The 14,505-nt window shown below is 54.1% G+C and overlaps 1 protein-coding gene across 2 annotated transcripts; it reads left to right on the top strand.

Moving 5' to 3' along the window:
- Positions 1-5,902: 5,902 nt before the first annotated feature.
- MRFAP1L2 (Morf4 family associated protein 1 like 2) lies at positions 5,903-7,914 on the top strand. 2 transcript variants are annotated; one of them, XR_005066509.1, is made up of 3 exons: positions 5,903-6,453; positions 6,894-7,009; positions 7,296-7,914. XR_005066509.1 is itself a non-coding variant. In XM_037046154.1 (2 exons), the coding sequence occupies exon 1, from the start codon at positions 6,079-6,081 to the stop codon at positions 6,436-6,438; it is 360 nt and encodes a 119-aa protein (XP_036902049.1). In that variant the 5' UTR covers positions 5,903-6,078; the 3' UTR covers positions 6,439-6,453; positions 6,894-7,911. The 2 variants fall into 2 exon arrangements, 1 of the variants encoding a protein (XP_036902049.1); XM_037046154.1 differs by having other exon boundaries at positions 6,894-7,911.
- Positions 7,915-14,505: the final 6,591 nt, after the last annotated feature.

Genomic DNA, 14,505 nt, shown 5'->3' with positions numbered 1-14,505 from the left:
AAAATACCACGGGCTGGGGAGCCCAGGGCAACGGAAATCCATTTCTCACAGCTCGTAGATTTGAAAGAATCTGAAGATCACTCGTCAGCTTTAGCAGTAGAAGTTAGTAAGGCCTCCAGACACGAAACTGGCTGAAGTCCAAGGCCGAGTCCTGGTGGGCGTTCTCTTCCTCGTGCATCGCCAGCGCGTCGTGCTGGGCCCTCGCGCGGCGGAAAGGCGGAAGGAGCTCTGCGGGAACTCTCACGACAGCGTTGCTTCCACTCGTGGGCTCCGTCCTTGGGACCTCGCGCCTCCCAAAGGCCCGTCTTCTGATGCCACCACGTTGGTAGTTGAGATGTTAACAAACGAATTTGGGGGGAGGGGCACAAACATTCAGATCAAAGTCGCCTTTCAAGAGGTTAACAGAGGTCATCCGATATGATTAGCATTCTTACAAGGACAGGAGGAGACACCGGGGTGCTCACGCTCAGAGAAAAGGCCTTGTGAGGGCGCGGTGAGAAGGCAGCCATCCATAAGCAACCGGGGAAAGGCCTCGGAGAAACCGAGCCGGCCAGCACCTTGAACTTGGACTGCTACCCTCCAGAGCCTCGAGAACACGGGTTTCTGTTGTTTGAACCGCCCGTCTGTGGTAATCCGTCGTGGCAGCTTTAGTAAACCAGTATATACATGACATATCCAGAACAGAGAGACCCGTCGTGACAAAAGGCAGACTAAGTGGTGGCCAGCAGACGAAGGGCGGGGGATGTGGGTGATAGCCAAACGGGTAGCGGGTGCTTTCGGAGGGGAGAGCAGGAAGTTTGTGGGGTCACTGGTCCCTGGCAGTTCCGAAATCCGGCTGCGCCATGTGTCCAGTCCTTCCGTGCCCGGCTCGCTCTCTACTCGGGAGCCCCCTCTGCGTCTGGCTCTGCCCTCTGGGCCCTCAGTTCCAACCTCTCAATCATGTCTTTTCCTCTCCTAAAATAGAGCTGGGACTGCGCCGAGCGGTTTCTTCGGCCTGCTTCTTGCCTATAGATATTTCGACTTCCAAAACTCCCTTTTCATTTTGTATCGTGTCTCCTTTTGTTCAAAATGGTTTAGTTTCTTTAAAACGTTTGTAATTTCTTATTTTTAAAAAAGATTTTATTTATTTATTTACTTATCTTTAGAGGGGAAGGGAAGGAGACAGGGATAGAAATATCAATGTATGGTTGCCTCTCATGAGTCCCCTCCTGGGAACTGGCCTGCAACCCAGGCATGTGACCCGACTGGGAATCGAACTGCGATTGTGTGGTTCGCAGGCCCACGCTCAACCACTGAGCTACACCAGCCAGGGCCTGTAATTTCTTATTAATTTACTCATAATGGATTAATAGGTTTATACACAAAAACCACACCTACAAAACTCATTGAAATAAAACCTTCTCTACTTCGGGCTCCAGTGACATTTGCAGGGATACTGCCCTTGAGACTTCAGAAACCCTGTTTAAGAGGAAAAGTCTGTGAGACATGCCTTTAAAATCCTTATAAGGCCTTTTGTGTGTTCGAAAGGCCCTACTGAGACAGCACCAGGCAGCTTTAAGGACTGTTTTCCTGACAGCAGCCTGGATTTGATCTCTGCCCAGAAACTTGGTTAATGTTCACATCGTTTGCCATCTAGCATTGCTGGCAATGAGAAGCGATTTGGTTGGCACGCCCAGCAAGTCCTGGCCTGCTTATTTGTTTTATTTCTTGTTAGTATTTTATGGTTGTTTCTTTAGCCCCTTTCTCTACTCTTGCATTTTACTGCAAGCCACTAGCAGAAGCCAGGCAACACCTTCCATGCAGCCTGAGCTCGCTTGTCCAGTTCAGCAGCGGTGCGTGCTCTTCCAGTTTCCTGCCAGTGGCAGCGCCCCCAAATTCTCTGCTGCTTTGTAACAAGGATGCCTCTCCTCCAGATTCCTCGCTTTTCTTTAAGCCTTTACAGAAAGACTTCTCAAACCACCAGGCCCTCTCTCTCTTCCCTGTATTTCCAACCTCTATCCACTGTTCAGTCCAAAGTCACTCCCACCTTTCAGGTGGTTCCAGCAACACCCCACTTTCGGATACCATTATCTTTTTCAGTCAAGTATCGCTATGTAAAAAAATCACTTGAAAACTTACTGGCTTAAAACAAGAAGCACTTAACTCTGATAGAAATAAATGGCCCCTTTTAAGTCTTCACACTGTTGGTTATGTAGCACCGATTCCCTGCTTCATAATTAATCACTCGACAGACGGCTTCTCCCAGGTGGGATTTAATTTCGCAGATTGTAAAGCACAGATGATTAGCAGGAACCAAATGGCACCAGGGAAGCTGGAGGTGAGACTTTTCCCCCTCTTCCCCTGCTGTCGTCGTCCGTCTCCTGCTGCCCCAGAGCCTGATGCCGTCCACAGCTGGCAGCAGCGATGCAGCCTTGCTTATGCAAAATGCACGAGGTTCTGGCAACATTATTTTTGCATGGGCGATGGTAGTACAAGTGGCAGAGGTGGCGGTTGATTTGTTTTCTAAACTTTGTGAGCCTGGTGCTGCAACATTCAGACAAGTAGGACACAGGTTCAGGGTGAAAAGGGGGTGAAAGGGGGTGAAAACGGGATAGAGAAGCCGCTTTGGAGGAGCCAAAGGGGTGAGTACCATTTCCAGAAGAAGACACTCCAGGCTGAAGGTTCTAAACTGACCACCTTGGGGCATTCTTGTTGAGATTCCTCCACCTGAGACTGAAGCAGACACAGACGTGGAGCAGATACAGATGTCTGGCATTTGGGAATCATCATCTTACCTAGAGAGGCTTCACAGTGAGTCCCTCAGTTAGCTTTGGCTGCACAGGCTACCCCAAATCCAGGAACAACAATAAACATTTCTCAAGTGTCTGTGGATGGGCTGGGAGCTGGATGGTCTAGTCCGGCCCAGTAATGGGCCTGCGGGCCAGCTGGTGGAGGCTGGGTCTGTCTAGGGCAGCTTGGTCCAATGTTTCTCTCATCTGCATCTCTCATCTGACCCGAGAGACAACCCAGCTTCCTCTTCTCATAGCAAAGGCAGGGACAAGAATAAAGAGGGCCCGACTGCGTTAGCATGCTCCAAGCGTGTGCCTGTTTCATGTCTGCTGATGTCTCACTGGCCAGGACCCAAGGCAAAGGACGTGGGCGCAGGAAGGGGTGGGGAATTGATTCTGCAATGCAACCTACCATGATCTGTGCCCACGGTCCCCAGTCACACATATGCATGTAAAGTGTCCTCTCCACGCCCCACCAAAGTGCCCCCAAAGTGTGTTCCGACTGTGTCACCAGGCTGGAGACCCAGAATCTCATGGTCCCGCCAGGTTTAAATGAGGTTTTCCATGACTCAGAGGCCTAGGAATTTTTAGAAAACATTTTATTTATTTTTTAGAGAGGTGAAGGGAGGGAGAAAGATCAATGTGTGGTTGCCTCTCAAGTGCCCCCGACTGGGGACCTGGCCTACAACCCAGGCGTGTGCCCTGACTGGGAATCGAACCAGTGACCCTTTGATTTGTAGGCTGGTGCTCGATCCATGCCAGCCAGGGTGGCCTATGAACTTTTAAAAAGACAAGTTATTGCCCACTATCTTAGTCAGTTTGAGCCACTGTAACAAAACCATAGACTGGGTGGCTTAAAACAGCAAATGGCAATTTTATTTCTCGTAGTTCTGGGAACTGGGAAGTCCAAGATCAAGTTGCTCGTGGATCTGGCCTCTGGTGAGCAAGTTCTTCCTGGCTTGCAGACATCTGCCTTCCTACTGTCGCCTCTCACGGTGGAGCGCGGGCTGCCTAGCTCTCTGGTGTCCCTCCTCCTGAGGGCACTGCTCCCATCCCGGGGGCTCCACCTGCATCACCCAATTGCCTCCCAAAGGGATCATCTCCAAATACCATCTAATTGAGGGTCAGCACAATTTGGGGTGGGGGGGGCACAATATGCAACTCATAATATCCACACAGACCCAATATACAATGATGAAGCTGGGATGAGATAATGCCCATGTATAAGGGAGGAATGAGTAACATGGGTCACTGAATTGTAACAATTTTTACATTCTGTGGGGCAAATATTGCCAACTTTATCTACATTAAAGAGAAGAAAAATTCCCTGATTAGGCTCTGGTTCTGAAACCTGGAAGAGGTTCACCAGGGCAGGGACTGGCAAACTCTTCCTATAGGGAGCCAGACAGCATATATATATTTTTAGGCCAAATCCAGTCTGTCACATATTCTGTTCTTTTTCACAGCCATTTAAAAATGTGAAAACCATTCTTGGTTCAAGGGCTCTCCATGTCCTTCCTTCTTTCTAAAAAATATTTTATTTATTTTTAGAGAGGGAAAGGGAGAAAGAGGAGAGAGACATCAATGTGTGGTTGCCTCTTGTGCACCCCCTACTGGGGACCTGGCCCACAAATTGAATGGGTGACCCTTTGGTTCACAAGCCAGCACTCAATCCACTGAGCCACACCAGCCAGGGCACATTCTCTCCACCCATTTCACTCCTCCAGCACATTTGAAGAGAGCTTTGAAAAATATGCCAGCTTTTGGCTACAGAGCCTACTTTCTACTGGTCGAAAATTGGGAATCTAGAAGGGTTTTTTTTTTGCCCTTTGAACAGTCTTAGTCTCTTTTCATACAGGCAGACAGCATTTTTACTAATACGACTGCCTCAAAAATGTTGTGGGTTTCCCACGTATTTTATTCCATGCACTCATGTACCAACTAAGCACAAGTCTTTCTGAGGTATCTTAGCGCTCCAGACTCAATGACCACTTCTTTGGTTGTATCTGGCTGTCGCCAGACCCAGGCCCTAGGCATTCCCGAGAGCCTGTGACGGCCCCTGTGATCTCTGCCCCCAGCATTATTCCTGCAATTACGTTACATTATATGGCAAAGGGAAGATTATTCAGGTGCACCCAATCCATTCATGCGAGCTCCTTGAAAGTGGTTTTCTTTGGTAAGGAACACAAGGAGAGAGAGATTCAGAGGATGAGAATGATTCGACACGCTGTTGCTTGCTTTGAATATGGAGGGGACCATGCGCAAGGACCGGAGTGGCCTCAGAAGCTGAGTGATCCCTGGCCAACCAATAATGAGGGTCTCCCCAGTATTACTGCTAGATGCACAAAGACTAACGCTAGAAACTCGTGTTATCCATCTCACAACAACTCGCAGTAATAACTGCACGTACAGGTGTCTGCTGGGAAATAATGTTAACGCGACCGGTGTTGAGCGCTTACTGGGTGCCAAGCTCAGTGATGGCTATAGGGAAATAGATGACGCAGTACTTGCTCCAGTGCCCGGAGTCTCACAGAGGTGCTTATACAGCATGATGAAGAAGGAATTCTCTCAGTACTATTCTCTAGGGGCATACTCAGTGCCAGATGGAGGGAACAGTGCTGACGCGAACCTACAGTGGTCTGGTAAGGCGAGACGCACACATAGCCAAAACCCAAGACGGGGTAGAACCTACCCTATACTCAAAAGCAGCGGCGGAGGCTGGGCAGGGTTATAAGGAGAACAAGGCCATTAGCACCAGCACTGGGGTATCGCAGTTCTCAACTAGCTTCAGGGAAAAGCAATTCCCCCACGACCCTGCCTAGACTGAAATCCAGACCCTGGGCAAGCCACGTACTTGGTCGGTCGGTGCTTGATTTGCTAATTTAAGACTTAGAACGTTAGTACTTAGCATTACACAGCAGGCGCCAGAGTAAGCTATTTTACTACACCGGTGCAGAGAAGGCGACGGGTTAGACGTGCTAACCCGGGCGGGAGACCTCACCGGGCCCGAGCTCTGCAGGGCGACAAGAGCGTGCATATGCGAGCGCGCCTGCCAGTTCACACAAGCGGCGTGACCGTAAAGGAGCTCCAGGGTGTCGTAAAGGGGCCGCACGCCAGCAGCGCTCTGGCAGACGGCTAGGAGTCCATTTTGGACGCCGCCTCGGCTGTGAAAGTTCGAAGAACCTGTTGCTCGTCACAGTGGCAGTTCCACCGTGCTCGGCCCCTCGCTCGGCGCTCGCTCTCGGCCGGGTGGCCTCTCGAGCGCGGTGACCCGCCTGCGGGGCGGCGAGGGGCGGAGGCGGGCGGCGCAATGCGGCCCCTGGACGCCAACGAGGAGCGGGAGCCCGAGCTGGACTGGGAGAGGGTCCTGAGCCCCGCGCTGCACGCCGTCCACCGGGACGTCACCGCCCTCGAGCGCGAGCACGTGCGCGCGCACCTGAGAGCCCGCCGGAAGCTGTTGGAGATCGAGAGCCTGCTGGACGAAATCAAGAGCGAGGTGGAGGCCTCGGAGGAGAGCGCCCTGGACCCCGCTCGCAGCCCGGGAGCGGAGGCGGAGGAGCGGGTGATGAAGCTGTGCGAGAAGGTGGAGAAAAAGGCGGTGGAGGCTGCGCTGATGGGAAAGCGGATCGTGGAACTCCACCAGCAGATAGACAGCTACGAGTGTTACTGAAGGACACGGGAGTAGGTGCGTCTCGGCGGGCGGCGGCTGGCTTGCTGGAGGGGCATTTGTAACGAATGCCCTGCCCGGAAATGCATCGACGCTGGGCAGTGGGAGGCGGTGTGGGGCCTGGGGGGCTGAGGCTGCTGCGAGTTTCGCTTAGATATCATTTTACTTTTCTAATGTGGATGATGAGAAGTAAATAGTTTGGTGTGAAGTTTGGGAAACAGACAGAGGAAGTATTTGCAGAATGTGGACCAGCTCAGTCACTAAGGCGCAAACCTAGGTCACAGGGCAAAAGAAGAGACGCGTGGGAGAGTCGTGGGACTGAAGTCAGGCAGGAAACTTGCAAATGCTTAGGTGAAATTGCGTCTCGGGATGGCCCTGTGGCTAGTGGCAGCATTGCGCCCGGTGGTTGGGTGTGCGTTGTGCTGACGCGGCCCCCCCCCTCCCCGCTTGCGTTCTAGGTTCCCCGCTGCTGGGCTCCGATTGGCTGGTAAGGAGGACTGACTACTTGGAGAGGACGAAACCACGAGGGCTGTCTTTCCCCTGCCCCTGTTTTTCTGTCTGCGTTTTCATCATGGTAAACGCACCATCTCCAGTACCATTCTGGTAGATAAATTCAGTGTTATATTGTCATGTATAGAATACGATTGTAAGGTGTATTCGGCCTGGAAAAGACAGTTTAGATACATTTTAGTTTTTATTAAATGCTCTTACGTTTAAAAAGAAAAAAAGAAACAGGAACCTAGGTTGGAAGCTGCTGTGTGGTCATAATTGTTTTTGTGACTCGTATTTTTAAAGTTTGCAAGTATACACTTGTGCTTTGCTATTTTTTATGCTTCCTGGAATTTGGGGACCCATGAGAGACTTGAGGTCAGAGTTCTGCAAGGAGAAGGCGCGCCTTGGCTGCAGCTGCTGAAGCAAGACCCCAAACCCAAGTGGAGGGTGTGGAGACCTCGTGGACCCAACTGAGGCGGCCCAGAGGACGGCTGGGCGTGGAGGACGGTGGTGAACGAATTTTGGGACTGTGCAGTCCGTCAGATCAAAGGAAGAAGGCTGTGTTTTCTTTTTTTTTCAGAACTGTAATATTTCTGTGGCACGTTAATTGGTGCACATCATGTAACCTGTCTGGTGAGTAACCTAGACTAGTGGATGAGTTCTAGTTATTATGTTTGCCGACTTTTGGGTATAATACAGTCACGCATTTCAGGGGTTTTCTGCCGGAATGCACCTAACCTTGAGGGGTGGGGTTCGGGGGGGAAGGACGGAGCTGGCGGCCACAGTGGGCCCCGGACTGATAGCCGGAGGCCCCTTCAGGTGTAGGTGGTTCCCATCCTGGCCATCAGACCTCAGGCTTGTGATGAAGTTTATTTCTCTGGGAGAACAGAGGCTGAAAGCCGGTTTCTAGGATCTTTGTACCAATGACCAAAGCCATTGACTTGGCCAGGAAAAAGGTGAGATAAATAAATTTCCTTCAAAATGTGAGTTTCTCGCTCATCATCATTGTGAAATGGAGGTCAGATGTGCATTTAGAAAAGTGTTCAAAAGCCTGTGGAGTCAGGAGGTGGGTGTGAGCTGCAGGGACTGGAGCAGGAGGGGAGGGGGCAGAGCAGGAGGGGCCTTCTGGGGGAATCCTGCCTTGCCCCGCCAGCAAGGAGCTGAAGTCCAGGTGGTCACTTACTCATGCGACCCGGTGTTGTTCCACGCCACTGAGCACGGGGGCTTCTGGGAGAGGCGATCGGGCAGGCTGAGGCAGGCTGCGAGTGCACAGTGGCAGCAGCCTCCCCTGTGCTGATCGTGGGTCCGGCACAGCCCTGAGGCCCGGCACCTGACTGGGCGGTGCGCAGACCCTGGGCTTGTATGGGTGGGTCTGATGTTTGTGGGCTTGGAGCGAGCGCGCCACGGTGAGGCAGGAAGTAAGGTTGGGTGTCATGTCATCACTAAGTACAGTAGGAGAAACAGGAGAGGGTGTTGCTGTCCACACTGAACGGGCAGGTGCGCCTCAGACAGTGATACTTCCGCAGAGGCGCATGGGACGCACAGGGATATCCAGGGAAGTGTTCCAAGCAGGTGGGAGGAGCGGGGCTCCCAGGTGGTAGGGGCCAGTGGGAGCTGGCGAATGGGAAGGAGCCGGCGTCTGAGTGACAGGGTGTCTGACCATGCAGGAAGAGGCTCAGTGGCTGCTGCGTCGACCACCAACTGGGGGTGGAGCCAGGGTGGGACCTGGGAGGTGGCCCAGGACACTGGTCATCATAGGCACTAGTCAGTGTGTGCCTATGTCTGAAGGTGTTGCTTGTGGGATGTGCTGAGGGGCTGCATGGGGACCGACAGGGGGCTGGCCGTGGGTCCGAGGCTCGCTGCCCGCGCTTCTCTTCAGAGTAGCTGACTCACTTGTCAGACAAATCTGGGCAGTTTTGCAAGTGCAAGGTGGCCCTGGGAATACTCTGGGACTACAAGTATATATAGGCCCGGGCTGCGGCTGGGGTGGGGGTGGGGTCACTGAGGAGGGAGTCAGCTGGGCATCGGGAAGTTGGAAGATGCTTTTCAGACCCAGTGCCCCTTGGTCTGGGCCTGGAAGCATCAGTGCCCAGGCCTGGGGGACACAGGTCCAGAACTGGCCCTTGTCCAGTTGGAGAAGGCTTGGGAGGGACCTAGGAGGGGAGGAGGGAGGTAGGCGGTGTAGCCTCGGAGGCCTTCCTGTGACCTTGAGGAGTGTGTCCGTTCTCCACCTGGGGTCTTCGAGTTCTGGGACCTGAGGCCCAGGGTTGTGCTGGTCCCTTCTGAACTGCCAGCTTACTTGCATGTTTGACCGGAAAAAGTAGTTTTTACTTGATGACGTACTACTGGTTAAGGAGGACTCACTCTCCGGGCTGCTTCTGGGCCCTGGAGCAGAGCTGTTCAAAGTTCAAGTGCACCTGAGCCCCCGGGGTCCTACAGGAATGCAGGTTGGGGTCCTGTGGTCCAGCCCCTGCTGCTCTGCGTTTCTAAGAGGCTGGGGTGACCCGCCCTGGGGTCGGGCACCACACGGAGGGCAGCCCCTGGGTTTGCTGAAGATTGGGTTTGCTGAAGACTGAGGCAAGGCGGCTGCTTGGTAGAGGGGACCACCGGGTGACGTGGCAAATGGGCGGGGCCGGGTGTGGGGTGGGCCCACAGAGGGCATCAGCAGACGCTTAGGGTCCATTCTTTGTTTTGTTTCTGTACTTCCCTATACTTACAACACTAGCAAGTAAAATACTACAGTAATTATCATTTTATAGTAAAAATAATGGGAAATGGAAGAGAAGATTATGGGTAAAATATCAACAGTCTTCAACCCCCCCCCCCCTGCGGTCCTGCCTGCGGGCCTGGGAAGGGGCGGGGCTTCGTTTGGGAAGGAGGAGGGCTGGTGCTGCGGGCAGGTGACCTGGGGGCGGAGCACTCACTCCCACTGTGTTCTCACCACTCTGAGGCTGGCACCCCTCACTGTGTGGGTGAGAGCGGGGAGTGCAGAGAGGAGCAGCCTCCACACCCGACCCACACGGTAGGGTGGGGAAGCCGGGTGCCGGTGGGTCTGAGGAGGGGGCCGCAGCCTCGTTCCCTGGCTCCTCAGATGGCAGCGCTGCCCCTTGGGGCGTGGCTGTCCCTCCAAACTCCATTCTGCAGGGAGGAGGGGGGAGGAGGGGTGAGCGCCGCTGTGGTTCCAGGTCCAAGGCAGCTTCTCCATGAGCTGAGTTCCAACCCCTGGCTCCGGTGCCCCCCCGCAGCCCTCAGCCCACTTTCTGTCTGCACCAGGGGAGTGGGCTGGGCTAATGGAGCTGATGGCCCCTTCTCCCCGCTTGTAAAGTCCCTGGCCTATTGGACAGGAAAACTGAGGGGAGTGCTTTTAATCTTCCTCTATGACAAGTTCCCTGCGGGAATAAATGCGAACTAAAACTACATGTGATGTAGGCGTTTCCGAATTCAAAATAGACGGGCTGCTGCCTCCTTTGTCTGAAAGTTTCTCTTCGTTGGGCTCCACGGGGTCCATGTCTTTAAGGGCGCCCCCTCCACATTCCTTAATGAGTTAGGAACGCTTAGGGACTGGTTGCTGGTCTCAGAGGGCTCCAAGGTCCTGAAGGACAGACAGCGCAGCTTGCACTCGATGGCGTTGACACCTACCTTCGGACCCGTGCAGGGATGCGGGACGTGCGGATTGCTCTGCCCTGAACGTCTTGTCCGTCCCAAGTGGCCGGAGCGCGGGAGTATCTGCAGCAACGGCAGTTCTCACATTTCGTGTTTGACCCCTGGCCCCCTCCCTGCCACAGGGCTCCACTGTCCCCTGGGCGGGTCCTGGGTGACAGCAGTGCCTTTTGTTCTGAGTGGCTTGGTAGGCTCTTGTGTGGGCGCTGCTCGCCCACCCAGAAAGGTCATGATCTTGCAGCCGGAACTACAAGCCTGGCGTGTGCCGCCCATCCCCCACTCCCCAGACGAGGGCTGGAGACGGGGCTGATAACCGCTGCCGCCCACGTGATGAAGCCTCCGTGTGACCCGAAGGCTGCTGGCTGGGCCAGGGAACACATGCCTGTGCTGGGAGGGTGGGCACCCCACTGGCTGTGCCCAGGGACCCCCGTTCCTCTTCATTTGTCCGTTTGTGTCCTTTGTTTTGTTCTTTGTACCACACCAGTGAACGGGTGTTCCTCTGTCCTCTGAGAGCCGGCTAGCTGGGCGTCAGACCCAAGGAGTGCGTCGTGGGGACCTGAGTCACAGCTGTCTGTCAGAAGGACAGGTGACAGTCCAAGACTTGCGGTCGGTGTCTGAGGTGGGGGCAGCCTCTGGTGCAGACCCCTTGTCCTGTGGAGCCTGATGCGGATTCTAGGCAGCAGGTGTCCAGGGGATGCTGGGTCCCTTAGACCTGCACACACGTGTGCTGTGCGATGTGACATGACGTGATGTGGGGTGTGGGAGTGAAGGAGAAACTGAGTTTTTCTCTTCAGGTTAGTCTCATGTAACATTTGACACAGCTAAGTGTCCAATAGTTAGTGGGTGAATTGTAACAAAACCGAAAGCTCTGCAAAAGTTGCAGTTTAGGCAACTGGCAAATTACACCACTAATACAACATTCTATTTTCTTAATTAACTCCTTAGGTTTAAAGCAATTAACCACTAAAAATACATTTTAAATGTATTGTTCAAATTAAAATATATCACTTAATAGATAAAATTCGCACTCACCCAACCCTGCGGTTTAAATTGCAAACATAGTTGGAAGCCCAAGTGGCCCCGTGGGGTGCAGACCTCAAAGTGAGGTGCGTGTCTTTTCCTCGCGAGGACCGTGCCGTCGCTGCTGACCCTGCGGAGCACGGGCGCGGCGGCCTCAGGCTGGTAGCAACGTCCTCTGGCGTTGGGCCAGCTCTGCAGTCGGAAGTTTCCGAATTGACTCCCGTGTAGGAGAGATGCTTACAGAAGGGGAAACATCCTTCGAGTGAGCTCATACCAAGCTTGCACGTTGTGTGGGTCTCCTGTGGCTGCTGCGACAGGTGACCGCAACCCAAGACCCACCCGCGGCCCGCGGCCCACGGCAGGTCTGGAGGGAGAGGTCCAGTGGTGAAGGCAGCAGGCCGCGGGCCTCCAGAGGCTTCCATGGAGGATCTGAGCCATTGTCTCCCCGGCTCCTGCAGGCGCCCCGCCCTTGGGCTCGGGCACCCAGTGAAGTGAGGCGTCACATACAGGCCGCAAGCGGCTGCTCCGGGTGGGGAGAGGGGATCTGGGTGGAGAGCACCCCGTCCCTGCCACAGCCAGAGGTGCCCATGGGGTCGGCGCAGGCCGGCTTCCGGCCAGGGTGCCCTTGTGGGTTAGGGGTGACTCTGGATTCGTTCTTTCTGTTTTCGCTTTCACCTGTATCATTCTCACATTTTTGTATTTTTTCTTTTTAACATTTTTAATATTTCCTGTGAAAATAACATATATGTATAGATATGTGATCTATGTAATATGTGTTTACATATGGAATAGATCATATGTGATATACAGGAAGTCTATTTATAATATATAATAAATGTAACTATAATAATACATGATATTAAAGGAAACACACATGCAACCATCCACCAGGTCTGGAAATAAAGCTATGCCAACGTCCCCGGAAACTGCTGCGTCTCTTCCCGACCCGTCCTGCCTCCGTCCCCTCCACGTGGCCCCCTGCGGCCTTTGGTCGCCAGTTTCCTTGCTTTTCTTTATTGTGTTGTGAGTCGTGAATACAATCCTAAGTATCCTGTGTGTTTTCCGCATTTTGAACCCCAGGGGAAGGGAGCCCTCATTACTCCTCTGCACGCACCTCCGCCCGGGTTGACCTGGTGGGGACTGGCAGTGAGCCCTGGTTGCTCTGGGGCGGGGCTCCCCACCTGCGGCTGGCGCCAGACGGCCCGGGGGCCAGTTACAACACACTGCAGGCTCCCCTACAGTGGCAGTTCATTTGGTCTGGTGTAGGGTCTGATCATTTATATTTAAGAAGAATTTATCTTTATTTTTGATTTTGGAGTGAGTGGAAGGGATGGAGGAAGGGATGGAGAAAGAGAGGGAGAGAAACATTGATGTGAGAGAGAAGCATTGACTGGCTATCTTCTGTACGCACCCCAACTGAGGACTGAACCAGTCATGTGCCCTGACTAGGAATCGAACCAGCAACCTTTCTGTTTGCAGGGCAGAGCTCAGCCCCCTGAGCCATGCCGCCTGGGCTGTCCACTTGGCTATGATGGGCTGATTTGCATTTCTAACAGATTCCTAAGCGGTGCTTGGATGACTGGTCTTGGGGCCCAACTTGGAGACCCACTGTCCCCTTGTTTGTCCTTGCTGCCATGGACGGGTCTTCGGGTCACAAATTACAGTCATCATGCATGACACTACATCGTACTCCGTGACCAAAGTCTGTCAGTCCCACGTGCTCCTGAAAAGGCAGGGCTTGGGCACTCTGGAGATTTCCCTGAACGTTTGGTGCCTGGAAGTCTGCCCACACGTGGCCACACACGGAGATGCGAGCTGTGCTCTCTGGGGTTGCGGTGAGTTGAGCTGTGGCCCCTGAAGACGTGCTGGGGTCTCCGTCCCCAGGACCTGTGAGTAGGACCTTCTCTGACCATGGGATCTTTGCAGAAGTGATCACGGTGGGTGAGGCCGTGCTGGAGTGGGGGGTCCCACTCCCCTGTGAATGGTGTTCTCGTGAGAAGAGACGAGGCACAATGGCTCTAGGGAGGGGGAGCCGGTAACAGACCGGAGGGAGAGAGAACCAGGGGTGCCGGGGCCACTGGGAGCTGGAATTGAAGACAGAATCCTCCCCAAGAGCCCTCGGAGGGAGCCCGGCCCTCACACGCCTTCATTTTGGTCTCCTGGCCTCCAGACCTGGGGGATAACCCGCTTCTGTGGCAAAGCCCCCAGTTTAATGCACTTGGTTATGGCGGCCCCAGCGCCCCCCCCCCCCCCAGGTGCTTTGAGAGTTGCTTTGTTTTCTCCTGAAGACACGTCCAGTATATTTTCTAAGCCAAATGGTAGTCTCTTGCAGGCCCATCCAGCCTGGCACTCGGAACACCCTCCTGGTGTTTCTCCGCTGCCCTGTCCCTTGCGTGGTCACTCGTGAGGGGCCTCTGCGTCCCTCTGGTGTCGACCCTTCCTCAGTGGTCCTCGGAGAGGCTCATTAAGGACTAAGAAATGGCACAAATAGAGGGTGAGGGAGACTGGCCTACTAGTGAGTGTTCTCGTCGCACGGTTAGGGTAAGTTGGTTCCGCATCATTCACGCAGGCCCACAGCTGCCTCCACGCTGGCGGCCCCGGGGACCCTGCCGCCTCACGCCCTCGAGAGCAGACTTGCCCTGGCGAGGGGCCCGAGGTCCGGCACCTCCCAGTAACTCCGTTCCTGGGAACGGCATGCCGTTCTGCCACCGCAGGACTATCGGCATGCTGGTTTCCAGGCCGCCCTAACAAAGGACTACAGACCGGGATTTGTGTTCTAGAAGTGCCAGATCCAGGGCCAAACCCTGAAGGTCTGAGACAGCTGAGGGTCAGGCCTCCGGCAGGCAGACCCTGGGAGCAGCGGCAGGTCGGAGGCAAGGGGAGCTGGGGTCCCTGCTG

This window comes from Sturnira hondurensis, unplaced genomic scaffold (genome assembly GCF_014824575.4).
Source record: "Sturnira hondurensis isolate 20B ecotype Veracruz unplaced genomic scaffold, ASM1482457v3 Scaffold0000780, whole genome shotgun sequence".
Taxonomy (NCBI): domain Eukaryota; kingdom Metazoa; phylum Chordata; class Mammalia; order Chiroptera; family Phyllostomidae; genus Sturnira; species Sturnira hondurensis.
This window is presented reverse-complemented; position numbering and strand designations above follow the sequence as displayed.